This window comes from Bos indicus x Bos taurus, chromosome X, assembly GCF_003369695.1.
Source record: "Bos indicus x Bos taurus breed Angus x Brahman F1 hybrid chromosome X, Bos_hybrid_MaternalHap_v2.0, whole genome shotgun sequence".
Taxonomy (NCBI): Eukaryota; Metazoa; Chordata; class Mammalia; order Artiodactyla; family Bovidae; genus Bos; species Bos indicus x Bos taurus.
The window spans coordinates 114,791,920-114,810,916 of NC_040105.1; the positions used below are offsets into that span (position 1 = coordinate 114,791,920).

At 41.0% G+C, this 18,997-nt stretch overlaps 1 protein-coding gene across 8 annotated transcripts in view; it reads right to left on the minus strand.

Annotated features, from left to right (window-relative positions):
• The window catches only part of AFF2 (AF4/FMR2 family member 2), a 534,465-nt gene that overhangs the window by 163,435 nt on the left and 352,033 nt on the right, over positions 1-18,997 (minus strand). For 5 of the 8 annotated variants that reach the window (XM_027533308.1, XM_027533305.1, XM_027533307.1 and 2 more), the window contains 3 exons: positions 10,479-10,565; positions 4,650-4,686; positions 4,329-4,362 (listed from right to left, as the gene is read on the minus strand). In XM_027533308.1, the coding sequence (XP_027389109.1) occupies positions 4,329-4,362; positions 4,650-4,686; positions 10,479-10,565 (158 nt within the window). The remainder of the gene's footprint in view (positions 1-4,328; positions 4,363-4,649; positions 4,687-10,478; positions 10,566-18,997) is intronic. The other 3 variants (XM_027533311.1, XM_027533309.1, XM_027533306.1) reach the window with 1 other exon arrangement.

The following is an 18,997-nucleotide window of genomic DNA, read 5'->3' on the forward strand; positions in this document are numbered from 1 at the left end:
ATTGTTGTCACCCACAGGTAAACTGGCCACAACTAGACTCTTTTTTTCAGGCCTTTTGTCAACTGTCTGGGTCCATGGCTGGGAAGTTTTCAGACTTGTAGCTAGTGCCATAAATGAAGAAACTGGTTTCATGGCAAGGAAAGAGCAGACTTATGGTTACATTTCCAGTGGTCATGTATGGATGTGAGAGTTGGACTGTGAAGAAGGCTGAGCGCCGAAGAATTGATGCTTTTGAACTGTGGTGTTGGAGAAGACTCTTGAGAGTCCCTTGGACTGCAAGGAGATCCAACCAGTCCATTCTGAAGGAGATCAGCCCTGGGATTTCTTTAGAAGGAATGATGCTAAAGCTGAAACTCCAGTACTTTGGCCACCTCATGCGAAGAGTTGACTCATTGGAAAAGACTCTGATGCTGGGAGGGACAGGGGGCAGGAAGAGAAGGGGACGACAGAGGATGAGATGGCTGGATGGCTGGATGGCATCACCAACTCGATGGACGTGAGTCTGAGTGAACTCCGGGAGTTGGTGATGGACAGGGAGGCCTGGCGTGCTGCAATTCATTGGGTTTCAAAGAGTTGGACACGACTGAGCAACTGAACTGAACTGAACCTTTATGTTGGGCTTTTGTGGAAACTATCCAGAAATTCTCAACAGCACGACCTAAAACACAGGAGACACCTGATAAAAAGGGGGTCTGCATGATTTCCAACTTGACAGAATCCAAATGCAAACAACCAAGGATGACAAAGGAAATACCCAAACATCCATATATGGAGCTGCCATCTTCTCACTGGTCCTTACAAAATGAGCTAAAGTCAAGGCAAGACTAGAGGGATACTCTTGAGTTCATGGTTGCTGTCTGAAACTGATTGACAGGAAGAATTTGATCTGTCCCTATTCAGGATGGCTCATAAAAGACCAACAAAGTCATGTATTTTGGTAAAGCTACTGCACTGACAAATAATTGACAAGCTGATAGAGTCAACTAGATGAAGACATCTAACTCAATGAAGAAAATTCAAGTTTTTTGGATTTGATTTCCATTTGCTCCTCCATTGTTCTTTAATGGTGCCATAAAGAAACTAGAAGGTAACCCATTATCTGGGGTGTCCCTTCAATCTCTGAATCTTTTCCCTGAAATAAATGGGTGCTTTAGAGGCAGGACAGACATGGTATCACTGTAGAACTACACAACTCTACAGCCTGAGAAATACAACTTGACCTTCAATAGCCCATGTCCCACTCTTCTGGGGGAAAAAGACCATTTTTGAAGGAGGCTAGAAACTCCACTGGATTTAGAAGACCTGGGTGAGGCCTGTTCCAAGACTATAATACTCTGACTTATACAGGCTGAGGGAAACAAAACCTTCTGGGTCTTCTTTCCTCCAGAAATTATTAAGGGTTTACATTCAATGAACTTTGAGGTTGAGTTGAATTACTAGAAAGTATAACTGTTTACATTTGAATTGTGGCAAGTGTTTGCATGTATACCAGTATGCATATATACATATGTTTGTTATTTTGCCTCATGTCCCTCAAGGGGCTCTATCTCTATACTCTGAAATAAAAATAAATTCCCCCTTGATTTAAACTTGAATCCTCTCAATCCAAGGTCAATGCTTTCCCCCAATGCCATCAGTGTCATGGAACAGAGACTCAAGCCTGGATCTTGAAACTCTCCCAGTTGCATGCTCTGGCCTCCTGGGAAGTTAGGGTTCCAGCTGGAACAGGTAGGATGTCACCACTTAGATGGACACCCTATAGAAAGCACTGTGTGTCAATGGAGCATGCTGGGGCGAGAAGAGCTTCCATCTTCCCAAGGCCAGTGATCCCACTGCATCACAGAGTCTGGTTAGTTCCGAGCTTGCACTCGGGGAACCCTGAGCTGGTGTTTTCAGTCCTGGTGCTGATCCGTGTAGTCCTTATAAACAACCCAGGCCCAAATGGAAGATCGGCATTTCGTCATTTGGGGAAATGAGGCCAAAATGAGGAAAACAATCAAGTAGTCCAGTAGCAAAGGGGCTTTGATTTACAGGGCTCTCATGTCTTCCTACTGCAGTGAGGGCTAGGGGCTTGCCCAGGACATTCGTAAGCCTTAGGAGGGTGTCTCTCCTGCAGAAGGGCTGTCTTGGGGCTGCTTCCCACCAACCTCCAGCCACTAACAGTCTGTCTACATGCAGGATGTTCTCAGATGCCTGGAGGATGACCTTGCCAGACGAAAAAGCCTAGAAACTGACTTAAAAAGCACAGTGTAGTAAAATAAGGGAGAATGACTATAATGGCTAAGTTGATAATAATTTGGAAGCTAAAAGTGAAAATAATTATTATAGCTCTGATCTTTCCTGTGTTAAACCTATACCCTACCACAAGAAGGTCATTTATTCCAGCTGGAGTCTGACAAACAATGCTTAGACTTTAGATCAAGCAACTAAAAGAAGAGGGGTTCACTCAGTAAACAGACTCAGTGTCTTCCATTTTTATCAACAAGGCCTATAGAGCACATTAGCCCTACTAAATGCACTGTATACCCAGTGCTACTGTCTGCAGATGCAGCCTCTAGCTATAAACCACAATTGACAAGTTTATTTCTGTTAGTTACAAACTACCGAAATACTGCATTTTATGGTCTATATGGAAATCAGCATATTTCACAGCAGGAGCCTAAAACTCTTGCTTTAGGAGTAGAATCATTTTACAATGGAAAAAAAAATATTCTTATAAGTTTTCATGTTGGGAAACCTGCACTGATTTCCTGAATGCTCGACTGTGTGCGTGTGTGAGTGTATGCGTATGTGTATGTGAATTATACTGGGTTTGGAATAAGAGTGGAGCAAGTTAGGAGTAGAGGGAAGGAGAATAAGGTTTATTGTCTACTAGGATAACAAGGGGGACGTCAATGCAAAATGATGACTGGAAAAGCTGGAATGAACAATATCAAAGATGATTTTGGGACTTCCCCGGTGGTCCAATGGTTAAGAATCCACCTTGCAATGCAGGGGACGTAGGTTTGACCCTTAGTTGGGGAACTAAGATCCCACCTGCCATGGGGGAACTAAGCTTGTGTACCACAACTACTGAGCCCATGCGATTTGGAGCCTGCAAGCCACAACTTGAGAGAAATCCAAGCACCACAACAAGGACCCAACACAGCCAAAAAAACTTTTTTTCAATTACCACATTTCCATGTAATTTGGCCCTTAAATCAAGGTTATAGTTTTATTTTCCTCTTTTCTCTTTTTCCCTGGATTCTTTAAATGGAGAATTCTGGGGTATTGAAATGGAACCTTGACTTATAAGGCACGGATCAGGCCAGAAAACCAAGAGGACTGATGATGAGGTCAGCGTTTGTGGGAATTTAGTACTAAACAGAACTAAGACCATGGAAATACCACTGACTTTCTCAGAGCCTTGGTCTGTTTGGGAGTCATTCCCAGTTGTTTTGTGCAATTATTCGTGATCTTCCAAAAGGTGAGCAATTCACTTCAAGTGTGCCATTAGGCCACTCAAATGACGTACATTATTTCATTTTGAAAATTTTCAAGTATGTGACTATTACTCACACAGAAAAGTTGGCTTCCATTTTCTATTATTAGGAATGAAAGAAGTTGTGAGAGAACTACTCCCTTGATACGCTCTTGGACAAATGGATATTACAAAATCTACAATAGTTAATCTGAGGAAATTGGTTTCTCCAGGCCCCTCCTTCAGTGAACATTAGTAAAAAATGAAAACAGTGTGGAGTGAATTGCAGGGCCCTGGCTTCTGAACCTAGTATCATGCAATCTCTTATTCCATCTCTTGCTGGCTGCCCTTGTTTATCTTTAATATACAGTCACCAGATGACCTGTGAACAGCGAGGTCCCAGGCTGACTGGCCAGAACAATGCACTCAAGCCCTCATGTTCAAACACCGCTACTTAGGTGGCTTCTTTCTCCATCCTAGTCAGTGGTGGCTGAATGTTACATATAAAGATGTCTGTGGCTGAAGTGACACAATGCTCAAACAACTAGACAACTGAAGACTCACAGTTCAAACAACTCACATAGCTCAAACAACTCAAGAATCACAGTTATTTTTGACCCAGCTTGTATCTACAATGCTAGAGAGCCTAATGGTGATTTCATTCATTTTGGCCATTATTGGCTTATCGTGGGAAGTCTCACTCTCCCCACTAATCACAGTCCACATTGTTAAGAGGCAAGTTTCCTATTTTCAAGGAGCAGCAGAGAGAACAAGATTCCCTCAGCACCAAAGCACATTTTCCTTGCCAAATGCCCCTGAAGAAGCCTGTTTCAGAAACCTGAATACTCGGGACTTGAATGGTACTCACTTTGTAGAAGCTCTGCTGGTCGGGTCACTCCACTCTGAAAAGAAAGCGCACAGACATTTACTGTCCACGTTTTCTACTGTCAAATGATAATTCTGAACAACATTGGTTTTGAACATGCAGCCCTTCCAGTTACACTTTTTCACAGAATCCTGCCATGTGTAACAGATGAAGTAAAAAGGAAACCAATTGGATATATCACAATGTGACTTTTTCTTATTGTTATTTCATGTTTGCATGATATTAGGTAGGAAAGAGAAGAAAGTGAGGGAGGAGAGGAGATAATGGTTTTGACCATGAAAGATTTTTTTTCAAAACACTTACTTTGTAAGGCAAATCCTGGAGTCAGATGTTGGGATTCCTATAAGGAAGAACACAGACAATACAAACATTAGTTAAATGATACAAAAGAAACAAAAGGTCTATTTGTTACTGCTGAATATATAACTTGACTAATGTTGGCAAATAGGAAACCACTGTTAAGGAGTCCATTAATTAGGTTACTGTCAGTAGCTCTACTTAAAGGATAGACATTTGCCAGCTAAACCTGCTACAACTTGACCATAAGTGCCATTTTATCAGAATTACACATAAGACTGGTATCTGTTCGGAAATGTGTGCAATGTGGGAACAAATGACCCATGTGTGAGATTCAAATGTATAATTTCTCACTTAGCTAGGCAATGATGCCTCTATGGAAGTAAAGGGGACTCGGTTCAAACAAAGGATCATGACTTTGGTAGAGGTATAAATAACACTGTAATTAGCAGACTGGCTCAGTTGTTCCATTTTATAGAAACAAGTCCAACTTTCTACCTTGACGGTGACACATATGTAATAGATGTCTCTTATTTTTACAAGAAAAGTATTCTTAAAACTTCATTGCCAAGTTGGAGATGTATAGGAAGCAATTCCAACTATGCGAGTGGAGCATGTGATCTAAAGAGATTTCAATTTTACTTGAAAGTCACCCTCAACGTGACTTATAAGTGTGTTAAGAAATCTGGATTTGCACACATCAGGCCTTCTGGGAGCATGGACACATGTGTGGAGGAAGGAGGGAATTTCAAAGGCAAAGCAACTGTTTCCAACCAGAGACAATGAATTCAAATAAATACAATAATTAATTATATCAAGAACATACACACACACACACACATAGACACACACACATGTCTACATAACTGACTCACTTTGCTGTTCATGTAAAACTAAAAAAACATTGTAAATCAACTATAGTTTCAATTAAAAAATTCTTTAAAAGAATTATATCAATCTGCTGCAAGTAATCTATTCTTTAAGCTTAATCTTACCACCCTATAGAGTAAAAATAAGATCACAGCATAATATTATGTAAAAGAAGTGAGCTAGAATGATGATGATGTTGTGTTTAAATTGAAAGTGAGTTTTCAAATCTATGTAGCATGATTCTGTTACTCAAGACACTTATCTTCTGGCATGATCACCACACCAGAAGATGAGCAGAAACTCCACAAGACATGAGAAAGGCCTCTCAAGCAAAGGGCTGACACTAAGCCCAGGTAGTTTGCTGCTCAAGGGCTTCTCCACCCTACACTGCCATCCTTTCCCCAGTCTGCTAGACAACTAACTTTTGAGAAAAGACCCTAATAAGCTTCGCCATTTGATTCCCACCCCTTAGCAAATTACATGGTGAGGAAGGGGAAACATTTCTAAAAACACAGCCACTAGAAACATTGAGACATGAAACCTGACAGCACAGGGGGCCAAAGCATATGACACAGCACAGTCAGAACTGAAAATACACCAGAGTCTATGGCCATTTAATATACAGGCAAGCATTCCTAGCCATGTCAATAGCTCCGGAGGACACAATTACAGCATAGTATAATATTACTTGGACTTCCTTGGTGGCTCAGATGGTAAAGAATCTGCCTGCAATGCAGGAGACCTGGGTTCGATCCTTGGGCTGGGAAGATGCCCTCGAGGAGGACATTGCAACCCGCTCCAGTATTCTTGCCTGGAGAATCCCATGGACAGAGGGGTCTGGCGGGCTACAGTCCATGGAGTCACAAAGAGTCAGATGCAACTGAATGACAAAGCACATAATATTACAGCATGCTGCAATAACTAAGGCTTCCCTTATGGCTCAGCTGGTAAAGAATCCGCCTGCAATACGGAAGACCTGGGTTCAATCCCTGGGTTGGGAAGATCCCCTGGAGAAGGGAAAGACTACCCACTCCAGTATTCTGGCCTAGAGAATTCCATGGAGTATATAGTCCATGGGGTTGCAAACAGTCAGACACAACTGAGCAACTGAACTGAACTGACTGATGGAAGGATAGCCTTTTGTTATCCAAGAATTTCAGTTATCCAGAGCATCACATTTCCCAGAGTGCCAAATAAATGAGTAGTTAACCATTTGTTCATAACTATATGCTCATTATTTAAAAAACAAATTTCATTACAATTGTATAGGACAAGTTTGGTCTGGCATAGCTTCAGGAATTAAACAACAGCATTCAGAGTCAAGTAAATGGTATCTCTGATTATGGCCAGCCTTTGTACTGCTCCCAGAAATCTGGATTGAGTTTTTACCCTTCATCCACGTATCGTGGACATCAGACCCAAACAGTCAGTTGTTTGAGGCTTCAGAGCAGTGATGCATGAAACAAATTGGAGGGTTATATTTTTGAGTGAATTTGACTCAACTGTGTTATGTATTCTTGATACAGTTTTTAATGTTTAGCTGGGTAAGACTGTTTCAAACCAGAATTCCAAACCAATGAAATATCTTTGGATATTACCCAAGTTCCTTTGCATACATACCCAATCCTGACTGAAAAATAGCTTGGTCATGGGGAGAATTTGCATTGTTCATATAGTAATTGTTGATTCACGTCATACAAATTTTTTCAAATGTCTGACTTTGATCTGTGCATTTCTTGTATGGACATGTCACACCAATAATTTTAGGAGTAGAATATAACAATGCCAAAATGTTTTCACAAACTTATGTCAGGCTATTTTAAATAATAGCCTTAATTGTAAAATCAGAGGCTCCTGTAGGATTTAGATTCTAGAGCAGGGGTTGGCAAACCTCTCCTATAAAGGGCCAGACAGTAAATATTTTAGGCTTTGAGGGGCCTATAGTGTCTGTCATAACTATCTAACCTTGCCATTTTAGTGTGATGGCAGTCATAGATAAGACATACATGAATTGGTGTGGTTAGATTCCATGAAAGCTTGATTTATAGACACTGAAATTTGAGTTCCATATCACTCATAGCATCTCATGGCATTCATATTACTAGTAATTTTCATATTCTTTGGAAAATCTTAGCCATTTAAAAATCTAAAAAGCCATGGGCTGTCATTTGCCAACTTCTGTCTAAAGGGACTTTCCCCAAGGGACATAACTAGCTCCCTCAATGTGGCATAGAGTTTTTCCATTTTCCATCTGAAAATATGGCATTTCAATTTGAGATGGATAAGTAAATTTCACTAAGTTGAGGATTTTCAAGCGTATTGGTTTTTGTAAGTTTATAGAATCATAGATTATTTGGCCTGGAAAATCCATTGGAGTTACACATAGCACACATGTTCATGCACGCACACACACACAGTACAAATGAGGAAACTGATGCTTAGAAGAATTTGGACAGAACCACACAGCCAGCAAATGGCAGAACCAGGATTAAGAACAGCCAGGTCTTCAGCTCCTAAGACCCTTTCCTCCATGAAAGCTCTGTAGTGAAAGGAAGAAACGGATGCTTTCTGAGAGGATGGTGTCACCTAGTCCTGGTGCAAGCACAAGGAAAGGACCAGCACCCCAGGTACATGTATTTGCTGGAGAATACCCGCGTTTTGGAAGATGGAATCTGAACTGGTGCATCTATAAACTGGTGTGATAAACATATCACTAGAACACCCAGAACTAAAGACAGGCTCACTCATTTATCAGCTGAGTGATTCTGAACACATTTCTTGACTGTGTGCCTCAGTTTTCTCCTCTGTAAACTAGGGACATTCAAATTACCAACATAGTGCATGTGTACATGCTAAATCACTTCAGCAGTGTCCGACTCTTTCGCAAACACATGGACTGTAGCCCAACAGGCTCCTCTGTCCATGGAATTTCCCAGGCAAGAATATTGCAGTGCATAGCCACTCCCTTGTCCAGGGGATCTTCTTGACCCAGGGATTGAACCCAGTCTCCTGCACTGCTCCTGGATTCTTTACCACTGAGCCAATGGGAAGTCCGCCAATATAGTGAGGATTGAATTATTTACTATGTAGTCAGTGCTCAGAACCAAGCGAGGTACACAACAGCATTATATGCGCTATTCATGTTGTTATTATTATTTAAAATGTACTTTTCTTTCAAATCAACGTTTTGGCAGGAATCAAGGGAAACAAAAGAGTGGCTGGGTAGCCATACTGGTTTCACCATTTTATCCCACTTGCGTTTACCTTTATCGTGGGGTTGATGGTAGCACAGATAATTGACAGAAAATGCAGATCAGGCCTGATTTCAAATTTTGCACTTACTATAAAAGCCCATTTCAACAACCAGTTCTACTGTAAACACTTGCAAATGTCAAAATTGCGACTTGCATGAATTATCTGCAAAATTGGAAAAATATAGCTGAAAACACTGCAATCATTGTACAAATGTTGGATTCAACACCTGAAACAGATGAATTGATCACTTGGCTGCGATGCCAGGGAGAAGGATATCAAACCCAGGGCAGCCTGACCACGGAGAGTTGGACTTCAGGAAGGAATGACACACCATGGACCCTGCTCACTTAGTTCTGATCCCTTTCAAAGGTGGAAGGGGATGATTAAACACAGTTTAGGCCAATGTTACTCTCAAAACAATGACTCTAAAATTAAAGGATGTGATTGGGTTTCTCCTACAAATAAAGTCCAATATCCTTTGTTGGCATTCAAGGCCTTTCCCAAAGATGCACTTATGTGCCTGGGGTTCACTTGAGACCATATAGTCTACATCCCACCATGATCTCTCTAGGTGCCTTGCTCTCCTGTTCTGCATGGAGAGTTCTTCTCTTGGGCCCTTCTCTACCTGTCAAAGTTGTAAGCAGCCTCCAGGTAATGTCACCTTTAAGCACTTGGTCACTGCCCCAGGGAGTATGAAATCCTTCTCAGGGCCTTTATTCTCTATTAAGGCACATGCTACATTGCTTTGTCATTTCATGTTTTTCTTCACCCTTAACTTTATTGTATGTCCTCGGTAAGTGGTTTCTGAATAAATGGATGGATGGGTGGATGGACAGATGGGTGGATGAATGGGTGGGTAGATGAATAGGGAGATGGGTGGATGGATGGATGGGTGGGTGGATGGAAGGGTGGGTGGATGGATGGATGGGTAAATAGATAGGTGGATGGATGCATGGGTGGATGGGTAGGTGGATGGGTGAATGCATGGATGGCTGGATGGGTGGGTAGATGAATAGATGAATGGATGGCTGGATGGATAGATAGCTAATTGGATGGGAGAAAAGAAGACATTATTTTTCTTTTAAAATGTGTTATTGGAATATCCACAACTACTCAGGCATTTTTAAAAATAATGATGAGAAAAAATTCTTACTGAGAGCAAGTGAGGAAAAATGTATATGAAATACTTGACATATATGTTTCATATATTTCATTTATATGAAACACTTGACAGTTCTACACTAGAACTGTAGGAGAAAAGGTTCTGTCAATATGATTTGTTGGCATGTGAGAATCTGTCTGCTTGTGGGCGAGGACTAGAAGTGATACATGAAAGTGAAAACTGATCCATTAGGCTGAAGAGTACTGGGTTTTTTAATTAAAACAGTCTGGGATGTTGTTCCATCATCTATTGGGTCTTTCTTAAGGGGTGAGTTCACTCTTCTCTCTGGTCCATCAGCTCAGGGGACAGTAGCTCAGCCAGTGGTGGTGCTCTAGGAATAATGATCTACAAGCTAGCATCTGGTGGACATTCTCTTAAAGACGCTCTTTCAATAAATATGCTATTTGTATTAACATCCTGAGGGACACGAAAGAGTCTAGATATTATGGCCGTAGAACACCAAGGCCACTTCTGTTTTTAAGATTCCAATGGGAAGATTGGTATAACTAACACCATAGCAAGGGAAATGGAGCAAGAAGATCACTGACCTGTCCTGGGATGGAAAGTGTGCTCTGCTCAGAATTTCCGGGAGTATGCATGGCAGTGAGAGGAGTAGGCCAGGGATGGGTCATCTCCTGATGAGGAAAAACAAAGCAACTTTATTCGCAGGAACTTCAAAAAATGAAACACTTTCTTGGCACTAAACATGGTAGGCCCTTTCTATATACTTACTGACTTAATTGGCTTAAATTTTTTCAGGGGAACTTAAAGTCATTCAGTCCATTCCCCTGCTCCACACTGCTGCTTAAAGCCTATCTTTGAGACAAAGGGCCATTCCACATCCACTTGTACATTGCCAGTGATGGGGAGTTCACTACTGTTCAAAGCAGCCAGTTTCATGTTCAGACAGCCTGATCACACTATTCTTTCCAGCCGGGAGCTAAAAAAATCTGTCTCCCAAGAGGTTCTACCTCAGGATCGCCCTTTGGAGCCACACAGAACACATTGTTTCTTCTTTCTCCTGACAAGCTGTTGGAAGACAGCAGCCTGATCCTCTGGTGCCATCTTTTCTCCAGTCAGAGACATTGGAAACTTGTTCATTCATTGATAGGGAACCTTCAACTTCTCTTCTAATGCCTGAATTCTGTGTTCTGTCAACTATCTCAGGTGCTCCCAGGAGGGACTCAGGACTGCCTGGGGCTCTTCTGACTCATGATCTCCTGTTTCAGGTGTGATCTGCCAGCTCAGGGCAGGGCAGCACGATCACCACCTCATTCTGGATGCTCTGATATTCATTTCTCTTGATGTAGCCTAACTGTTAGTGACAAGTTTAGGACCATGCTATTGACACAGTGCGTTTTTGAGCTGAAGTCTTAATGTTGGCATGGCCCCTCAGGTGCCCACTCTCCACGAGCAGAGAGGGTAGGTCCTCAGTTCTTTTAAACACTCGCTTTTAAAAGAGGTGCTGTTCAAATCTTGCTGGAGTCTTAGGACTCATGGTACGTTCCCCAAATAGTGAGGATAATTAAATCACATGCTCGACATCCCAAGAGAGATGACAAAGTTTGTGAAGCTGGACGGTGTCGGACTATGCTGGATTCATCAAACATTTTGGTATATGGACATTAAATCTAAAAATCAATGTAATGATGGAAATAAAGGCAAACTTGGGAGGAGGGGATCAAAGTTTATGAAAGGCCTTTTTAATGAGTCAGTTATATAATACTTTTCCCCAATCTTTATGGGTAACATAATTAGTCATTTCAAAGGTAATATTAATAAGAACTTTCAGGTAGCACTAAACCATGTTTTTTTTCCCCCTTCTATAATTATCCAGTTCAAAAAGAGTCTTTGATGTCTGAAGAGCTGTAATGCAAGAAGATACTTCACAGATTCATTCACAGCGGAACCGCTGAAGCAGAATCTGTAAGTATGATTCAGAGGAGCCCTGACACAGATTGGATTCTACCTGGCACTATTTAAAAGGAGGCGGTAAGTACATTAAAAATGCATACCAGATTTAAAGGGGATGCTTAACCTACTTAAAAGATAGACTATTTCCAAGTGTTTTCTAGTTGTGCATTTGTATGCAGTTGATAACATTCATGACAAACGCTACTTATGTATTCATCAAAACTGGTCCAATGTAACTATACATGACAACAGCTTCAAGCTGAATTCTAGTTACTCTGTGTCTTTAAAATACACAGTGATTTCTTTGAAAATTTAGATAGTGTTTCCTGAGTAAGACCGGTCTTTTCCAATATTAGTCTCATCATTTAAAAGACACAGGTCCTATTGATACAGTAAGCCTCAGCCTGGGATAAGAGTGTTGTTTCTTCAGCAACCGGGGAGGAAGCTTTGATCAATGAGAAACTTAGTTATCCATACCTTTCCACCACTGGCTTTAGAGGTGTGCATCTGGGTTTATTCAAAGGTGTTTCAGACACCTAGATGGATGACTCACTTCTTGAAGGTGTACCCTCTCCCTCAGGTCTGCTATATTTACTTAGTGGCAGAATCTGATCCTGAATTACTTTTGGAGTGTGCTTCTCTGCTGGCCAATCCACATGAAGCTACATATACTTGCACATTTTCAATGATGACTGAGTCACTGAAATTGTGAGATTTCATGAAATGGCAAACTGGCTCCATGGTACCATCGATGCATTTGATTAAGACAGGGAGGAGGCAGCTGAAAGGAATATAATTTACTGAAAGACTATCTTCAGCAAGGAACCTTGGCATAAGCTCTTCCGCTTTCAAAATGAGTTAGACCTAGAACGTGTGCGAAGCTCACAGCAGATTTTTCATTGTAATTCTTTTCATTCACACTTGAAGGATATTAATCTATTTTTATGTTCTTGTTATTCCCAAGATAAGAACATGCACACCCCCTTATCCAACTGTAGTAATCTGCATGTTCTTCAAGTGGGAATGAGCACCTGCTCCAAAGTGTTGCCAAAGCTTTGACAACATGCTCCAGGGCTGAGCACCTGTACTCAATACCAAGCATCACTGCTCCGTTAACCACAAAAATTACACACGCACGCACGTGAGATTGGTCTGAAACTCCATCTCTGGGCTCCTATGATCCTCCCTGAGAAAGATAAAGCAGGGATTCATCCCTGCACTAGGCCATCAATGTAGTGGAGGTTCTGAGACGTGGGGCCTCACACTGGCCAGAAGCGACTGCCGGGGACCAGGTACATGGCACAGACTCTTTCCATGACACTAGATGCATCTCCCCTTTGTGAGGTCAACTTTGGTTTATGGAGAAAGGACTAAGCAAGCAATGCTGTTTTATTTTGCAGTACTTCACAAGCAATAGAGAATTCTATGCAGTTTCTAAAAATAGGGCAGATGCTTACCCTCCTGTGATCTGAAGACTCCCTAGCCAAACACAGAATAAATCAGAAAAGGCCCATTTTCCACTAGCAATTATTTTCCAACCAGATCCTCCAGCACTAGGGCCTGAGCAAATCCAAAACAGCTTGTGGGGAGACTTGCTTTGCCTGACTTAGAAACAGAAGCTGGGTGCTCCACACTCTGAGGGGCAGAAATAGTCAGAATTCCAGACCCTGCTGGTCTCAGTTATGTCCCAGATTAATCCAACACACAGCTGGCTGTTTTTACAAGTGTCTACTCTGTTGGCCAAGCCTTATCTCATTCACCTTTCTATCTCTAGTGCCTAGGACATAGTAACTGGCTATTGTGAGATATTATTATTAGTCTCTGAAGTTTCTATGTGTGAATTATCATTATTATTAACAATAACAAAAATATCAAGATTTATCTAGTCATTACAAGTGTGTCAAAGCTCCTTTCTCCTGGGTCCTGGTGCGCACAAGGTTTTGTTGTGCCCTTCATGGCAAATAGATGGGGAAACAATGGAAACAGTGACAGACTTTATTTTCTTGGGCTCCAAAATCACTGCAGATGGTGACCACAGCCAAGAAGTTAAAAGACGCTTGCTCCTTGGAAGAAAAGCTATGACCAAACTAGACATCATATTAAAAAGCAGAGACATTACTTTGCTGACAAAGGTTGGTCTAGTCAAAACTATGGTTTTTCCAGTAGTCATGTATGGATGTGAGAGTTGGACCATAAAGAATCCTGAGTGCCGAAGAATTGATGCTTCTGAACTGTGGTGTCCTTGAGACCACAAGGACTCTTGAGAGTCCCTTGGACTGCAAGGAGATCAAACCAGTCCATCCTAAAGGAAATCAGTCCCAAATATTCATTGGAAGGACTGATGCTGAAGCTCCAATACTTTGGCCACCTGATGGGAAGACCTGACTCATTAGAAAAGACCCTGATGCTGGGAAAGATTGAAGGCAGGAGGAAAAGGGGATGACAGAGGATGAGATGGTTGGATGACATCACTGACTCAATGAACATAAGTTTGAGCAAGCTCCAGGAGATGGTGAAGAACAGGGAAGCTTGGCGTGCTGCAGTCCATGGGGTGGCAAAAAGTTGGACAGGACTGAGCGACTGAATAAAAACAACAAGTGTGTCAGCCACTTAGTTCCCACACTTGGCCTTTCTGTGCCATAAACTATAGAGGCAGGGATTAGCATCGCATTCATTGGGCAGATGAGGAAACAGACGCAAAGAATTCCCTTTGATGGATTCCCTGCATTTTTGTTCTACTAACTTGTACTCTTATGTACCAGTCACCAGGATCCAGAAAGCATTAAAAGTCAAAGTTCTTCCACAAAGAGGTCACTCTGCTTAACACTAAGCTGTCAGCGAAGATTTCACTGTGCGAGGTCCTGGGAAAGGCTTTGTGGTGAAGGCAAGAGGAGCAGTGTCTGTGCATGTACATGTGTCTCTGTGTGGTGTAAATAATGATAATAATACTGATGAATTACGTTGGGGCTTTGGTTGAAATGAATGCTTTCAGAAAAATTATCTCATTCAATCAATAACTTAAACATATAGAATGCCTGCTTATCAAAATTGCAGGTGACAGTAAACTGTGAGCATTCAAATTCAGAGAGATCCTGCAAAACTGGCCTGAAGCTGATGAGATGAATTTTAACAGAGGTAAATGAAAACTGCAATTATATTCCACAAACCAAGTGTAAAACTGTAAAATGAGAAAGACTTAGTGTAATTCATGGCTAAAACCTCAAATATTTTAGTTAACCCTTAAGTCAATTTGAGGGATTTGGCAGTTCTTTTGACTGCCAATGCCAGCTCAGGTGATATGTAGGTTAGCATGATGCTCATAATGTGGAAGGCAACTGTTGGTTATACCATAACAGTGCATTGTACAAGACAAGAGTTTACCATCCTAGATGACCCATACCAGCAGGGGCACTGGAATACTGCAAGCTCTTAAAAGGGATAGTTACCAGAACCATCAGAGCTTTGAAAGCTCATCACACTTATGAATGCCCTTCAAGAGAATGAGGAAAGTTTAGTCTACAGGAAAGGGAAGTTGAGGGAAGGTCTGAGTGGTGCATTCAGATACCTGAAGGGAACCCACTCTGTGGACCAAGAGGTTAGGACAAGCCCTATGGATCGAAGTTACCAGGGAAATAATTTTAACTCTAACTAAGGAAGAATTTCCAATCAGGTGAGCTTTCCAACCACAGAGCCTACTGCTTCAGAAGGCAATGAGTAACCCATCTCTAAAGGCAAGACAGCCCCTGCCTAGGGTACCAGAAAAGGGATTCCTATAAAGTTGGGGGGCCGGGTGGGGCTCATGGACTAACTACATTGCCTTATATAATTGTGTGATTCTATTCTTTCTCTCTGTAAAATCAATGATATTGATGAGATGATACAAAACTGAATCTGGAGCAGTAGGATCTTTCACATGACATGTAAACATGACTGATCAAACTGGCTAAGGAAATTCATCACGGTCTTGGGGGTGGTGGGCAAGTGCCAGGGGAGCCTACTATCTCACAGTGAGACAGCGAACAACCCAATTCATCTGATTATTTGCTCAGGTCTCGGGAAGTCCAACAACGGTGGAACCGTAGATTTTCCTGGGCGTCATAACTAACACTCCTACCAAACCTCTCCTGTAGTCTCAAAACCCTGTTCCACTTAATTTAATGAATATTCTTCTGTTTGGAATGCTCTTAAGACAGCCTCCTGAGCTTGTATCTCTGATGTCTATGCAAATTCTGGTTAGGAAGAAGTAGAAAATCAACTGTTACATTAAACAACTTCCCAACAATGAGCCAACACACAAAATGCAATCCACTAGGAAAACAAACAAACAAGAAGCTAAAGTTTCTAACAGTAGAATATGATTTTTAAAGTTTCTAACAGTAAAATATGATTTCATTGACATGTATAGAAATTCTGGCAATATTCTTTCAAATAAATAATTGACTATTTTATTCAAAACTCCTTAGTACTGGCAGTTGTCTCAGGGAAGCTGGAAATTTTTTCCATTGGCCCTAGGAGTGTACATGCAAAACATCTAGCTCACACAGGCTGCCTTTGTCCTGGCAGCCCCCAAACCAGGGTTCCACTAAAAAAGAGCCTGATTCTAATTTACAATTGGGGAGCGATTATCAGTGACCCCGAGCTTCACCATGTGCTCATTCAATCAATCAATTCATCTTCTTGCCATTGCCAAATGCAATCAATTCCATTTCATCTACTGAATATAATGGGGATGTGGATGGCCATAGGCAGGGCTTAGCCATGCAAATTCCTTTGGACCAGTTACTCCTCAGGCACTCCACATTTAAATGCTACAAAGAAATACCACAAAAGGCAGCAAAAGGGGGCAAGACCACCATAGTGACATACTGGGCAGAGTTCAACCAGATCCATCAAATTCTGCATATTTTAGCAAGAGCAACACAAGGCCACAGCCCATGCAACTAATTGGATGAGCCCTCAATAGATGATTGCTTTGAAAATATCAATCCTTATCAGGACATTTATCTCAATCAGTTGAAACCATCAGAACAGAAAATGGGCCAGCCCAGTAGGAAATGTGGTTAGATCGAAATTGCCTTCTTTGGTAAAGTCAGTATTAGCACGAATTCAAGAGTAAGAAATTTAAGAACTGGCCATTGAGAAATGTTTTGGGAAGATCAGGAGGAGGAAACCTCGGTGGAGAGCTTTTGCTTAAGAGTCCAATGCAGGCATCAGAGGAATCTGATGTTACCCAAAGGCCATTTCTTAGCTTTTTTTTCACCCCGTGAATCTGTTCTCCTCATTTGTAAGTTAACTTGGAAATGTGTAAGCTACTCTTTTCAAAACTATTTTTTAACCTCATTGTCAAGTGTTTAGCTCTTCTTTTTCAAATTATTTTACCATTAAGTACATCCAAGTGACCATTATTTAAAATATACTGGTTTGATTGTATCTATGTGTGTATATCCATCTTGCTGCAGATGACATTATTTTATTCTTTTTTTTATGGCTGTGTAGTATTTCATTATGCATGTATGTGTGTGTGTATACATACATATATATGTAAATTTTCTTTATCCATGCTTCCAACCCTGGACATTTAAGTTGCTTCCAACCCTGGACTTTTAAGTTGCTTCCATCTCCTGCCTATCTTAATAGTGCTGCAATGAATATTGGGGTCTATGTATATTTTCAAATTATGGTTTTGTCCAGATATATGCCCAGGAGTGGGATTGCTGGATCATATGGTAACTCTATTATTACTCGTTAAAGGAACTTTCATACTGTTCCCCATAATGGCTGCACCTAATTACATTCCCTTTTTCCTACATTCTCTCCAGCATTTATTATTTGTAGACTTTTTGATCATGGCCATTCTGACTGGTATGAGGTGATACTCATTGTTGTTTTGATTTGTATTTCTCTAATAATAAGCAATGTTCAGCATCTTTTCTTGTGCCTATTGGCCATCTGCATGTCTTCTTTGAAGAAATGTCTATTTAGATCTTCTGTCCATTTTTTGATAGGACTATTTTTTAATATTGAGCTGTATAAACTGTTTGCATCATTCACAAATATTTTCTCACTTTCTGTATGCTGTCTTTTTGTTTTGTTTATGGAATACTACTCATCCATTAAAAAAAGAATGAAATAATGCCATTTGCAGCAACATGGATAGACCTAGAAATTATCATACTAGGTGAAGTAAGTCAGACAGATTAAAGGCAAATATCATATGACATCACTTATATTTGGAACCTTAAAAAATGATACAAATAAACTTATTTACAAAATGGAAACAGACTCTCAGACATAGAAAACAAACTTATGGTTACCAAAGGGGAAAGGTTGGGCAGGGGATAAATTAGGTATTTGGGAGTAGCATATACACAACAACAAACTGTGGAAAATTCTTCAAGAGATGGGAATGAATACCAGACCACCTGACCTGCCTCCTGAGAAATCTGTATGCAGGTCAAGAAGCAACAGTTAGAACTGGACATGGAACAACGGACGGGTTCCAAATTGGGAAAGGAGTACATCAGGGCTGTATATTGACACTCAGCTTATTTAACTTATATGCAGAATACATCATGTGAAATGCCGGGCTGGATGAAGCACAAGATGGAATCAAGATTTCTGGGGAAATATCAATAACCTCAGATACACAGATGACACCACCCTCATGGCAGAAAGTGAAGAGGAACTAAAGAGCCTCTTGATGAAAGTGAAAGAGGAGAGTGAAAAAGCTGGCTTAAAACTCAAGATTCAAAAAATGAAGATTATGGCATCCACGCCCATCACTTCATGGCAAATAGATGGGAAAACAATGGAAACAGTGACAGACTTTATTTTCTTGGGCTCCAAAATCACTGCAGATGGTGACTGTAGCCATGAAATTAAAAGACACTTGTTCCTTGGAAGAAAAGCTATGACAAACCTAGACAGTGTATTAAAAGCAGAGATATTACTTTGCCAACAATGGTTCATCTAGTCAAAGTCATGATTTTTCAGTAGTCATGTATGGATGTGAGAGTTGGACCATAATGAAGGCTAAGCGCCAAAGAATTGATGTGTTCAAACTGTGGTGTTGGAGAAGACTCTTGAGAGTCCCTTGGACTGCAAGGAGATCAAACCAGTCCATCCTAAAGAAATCAGTCCTGAATATTCATTG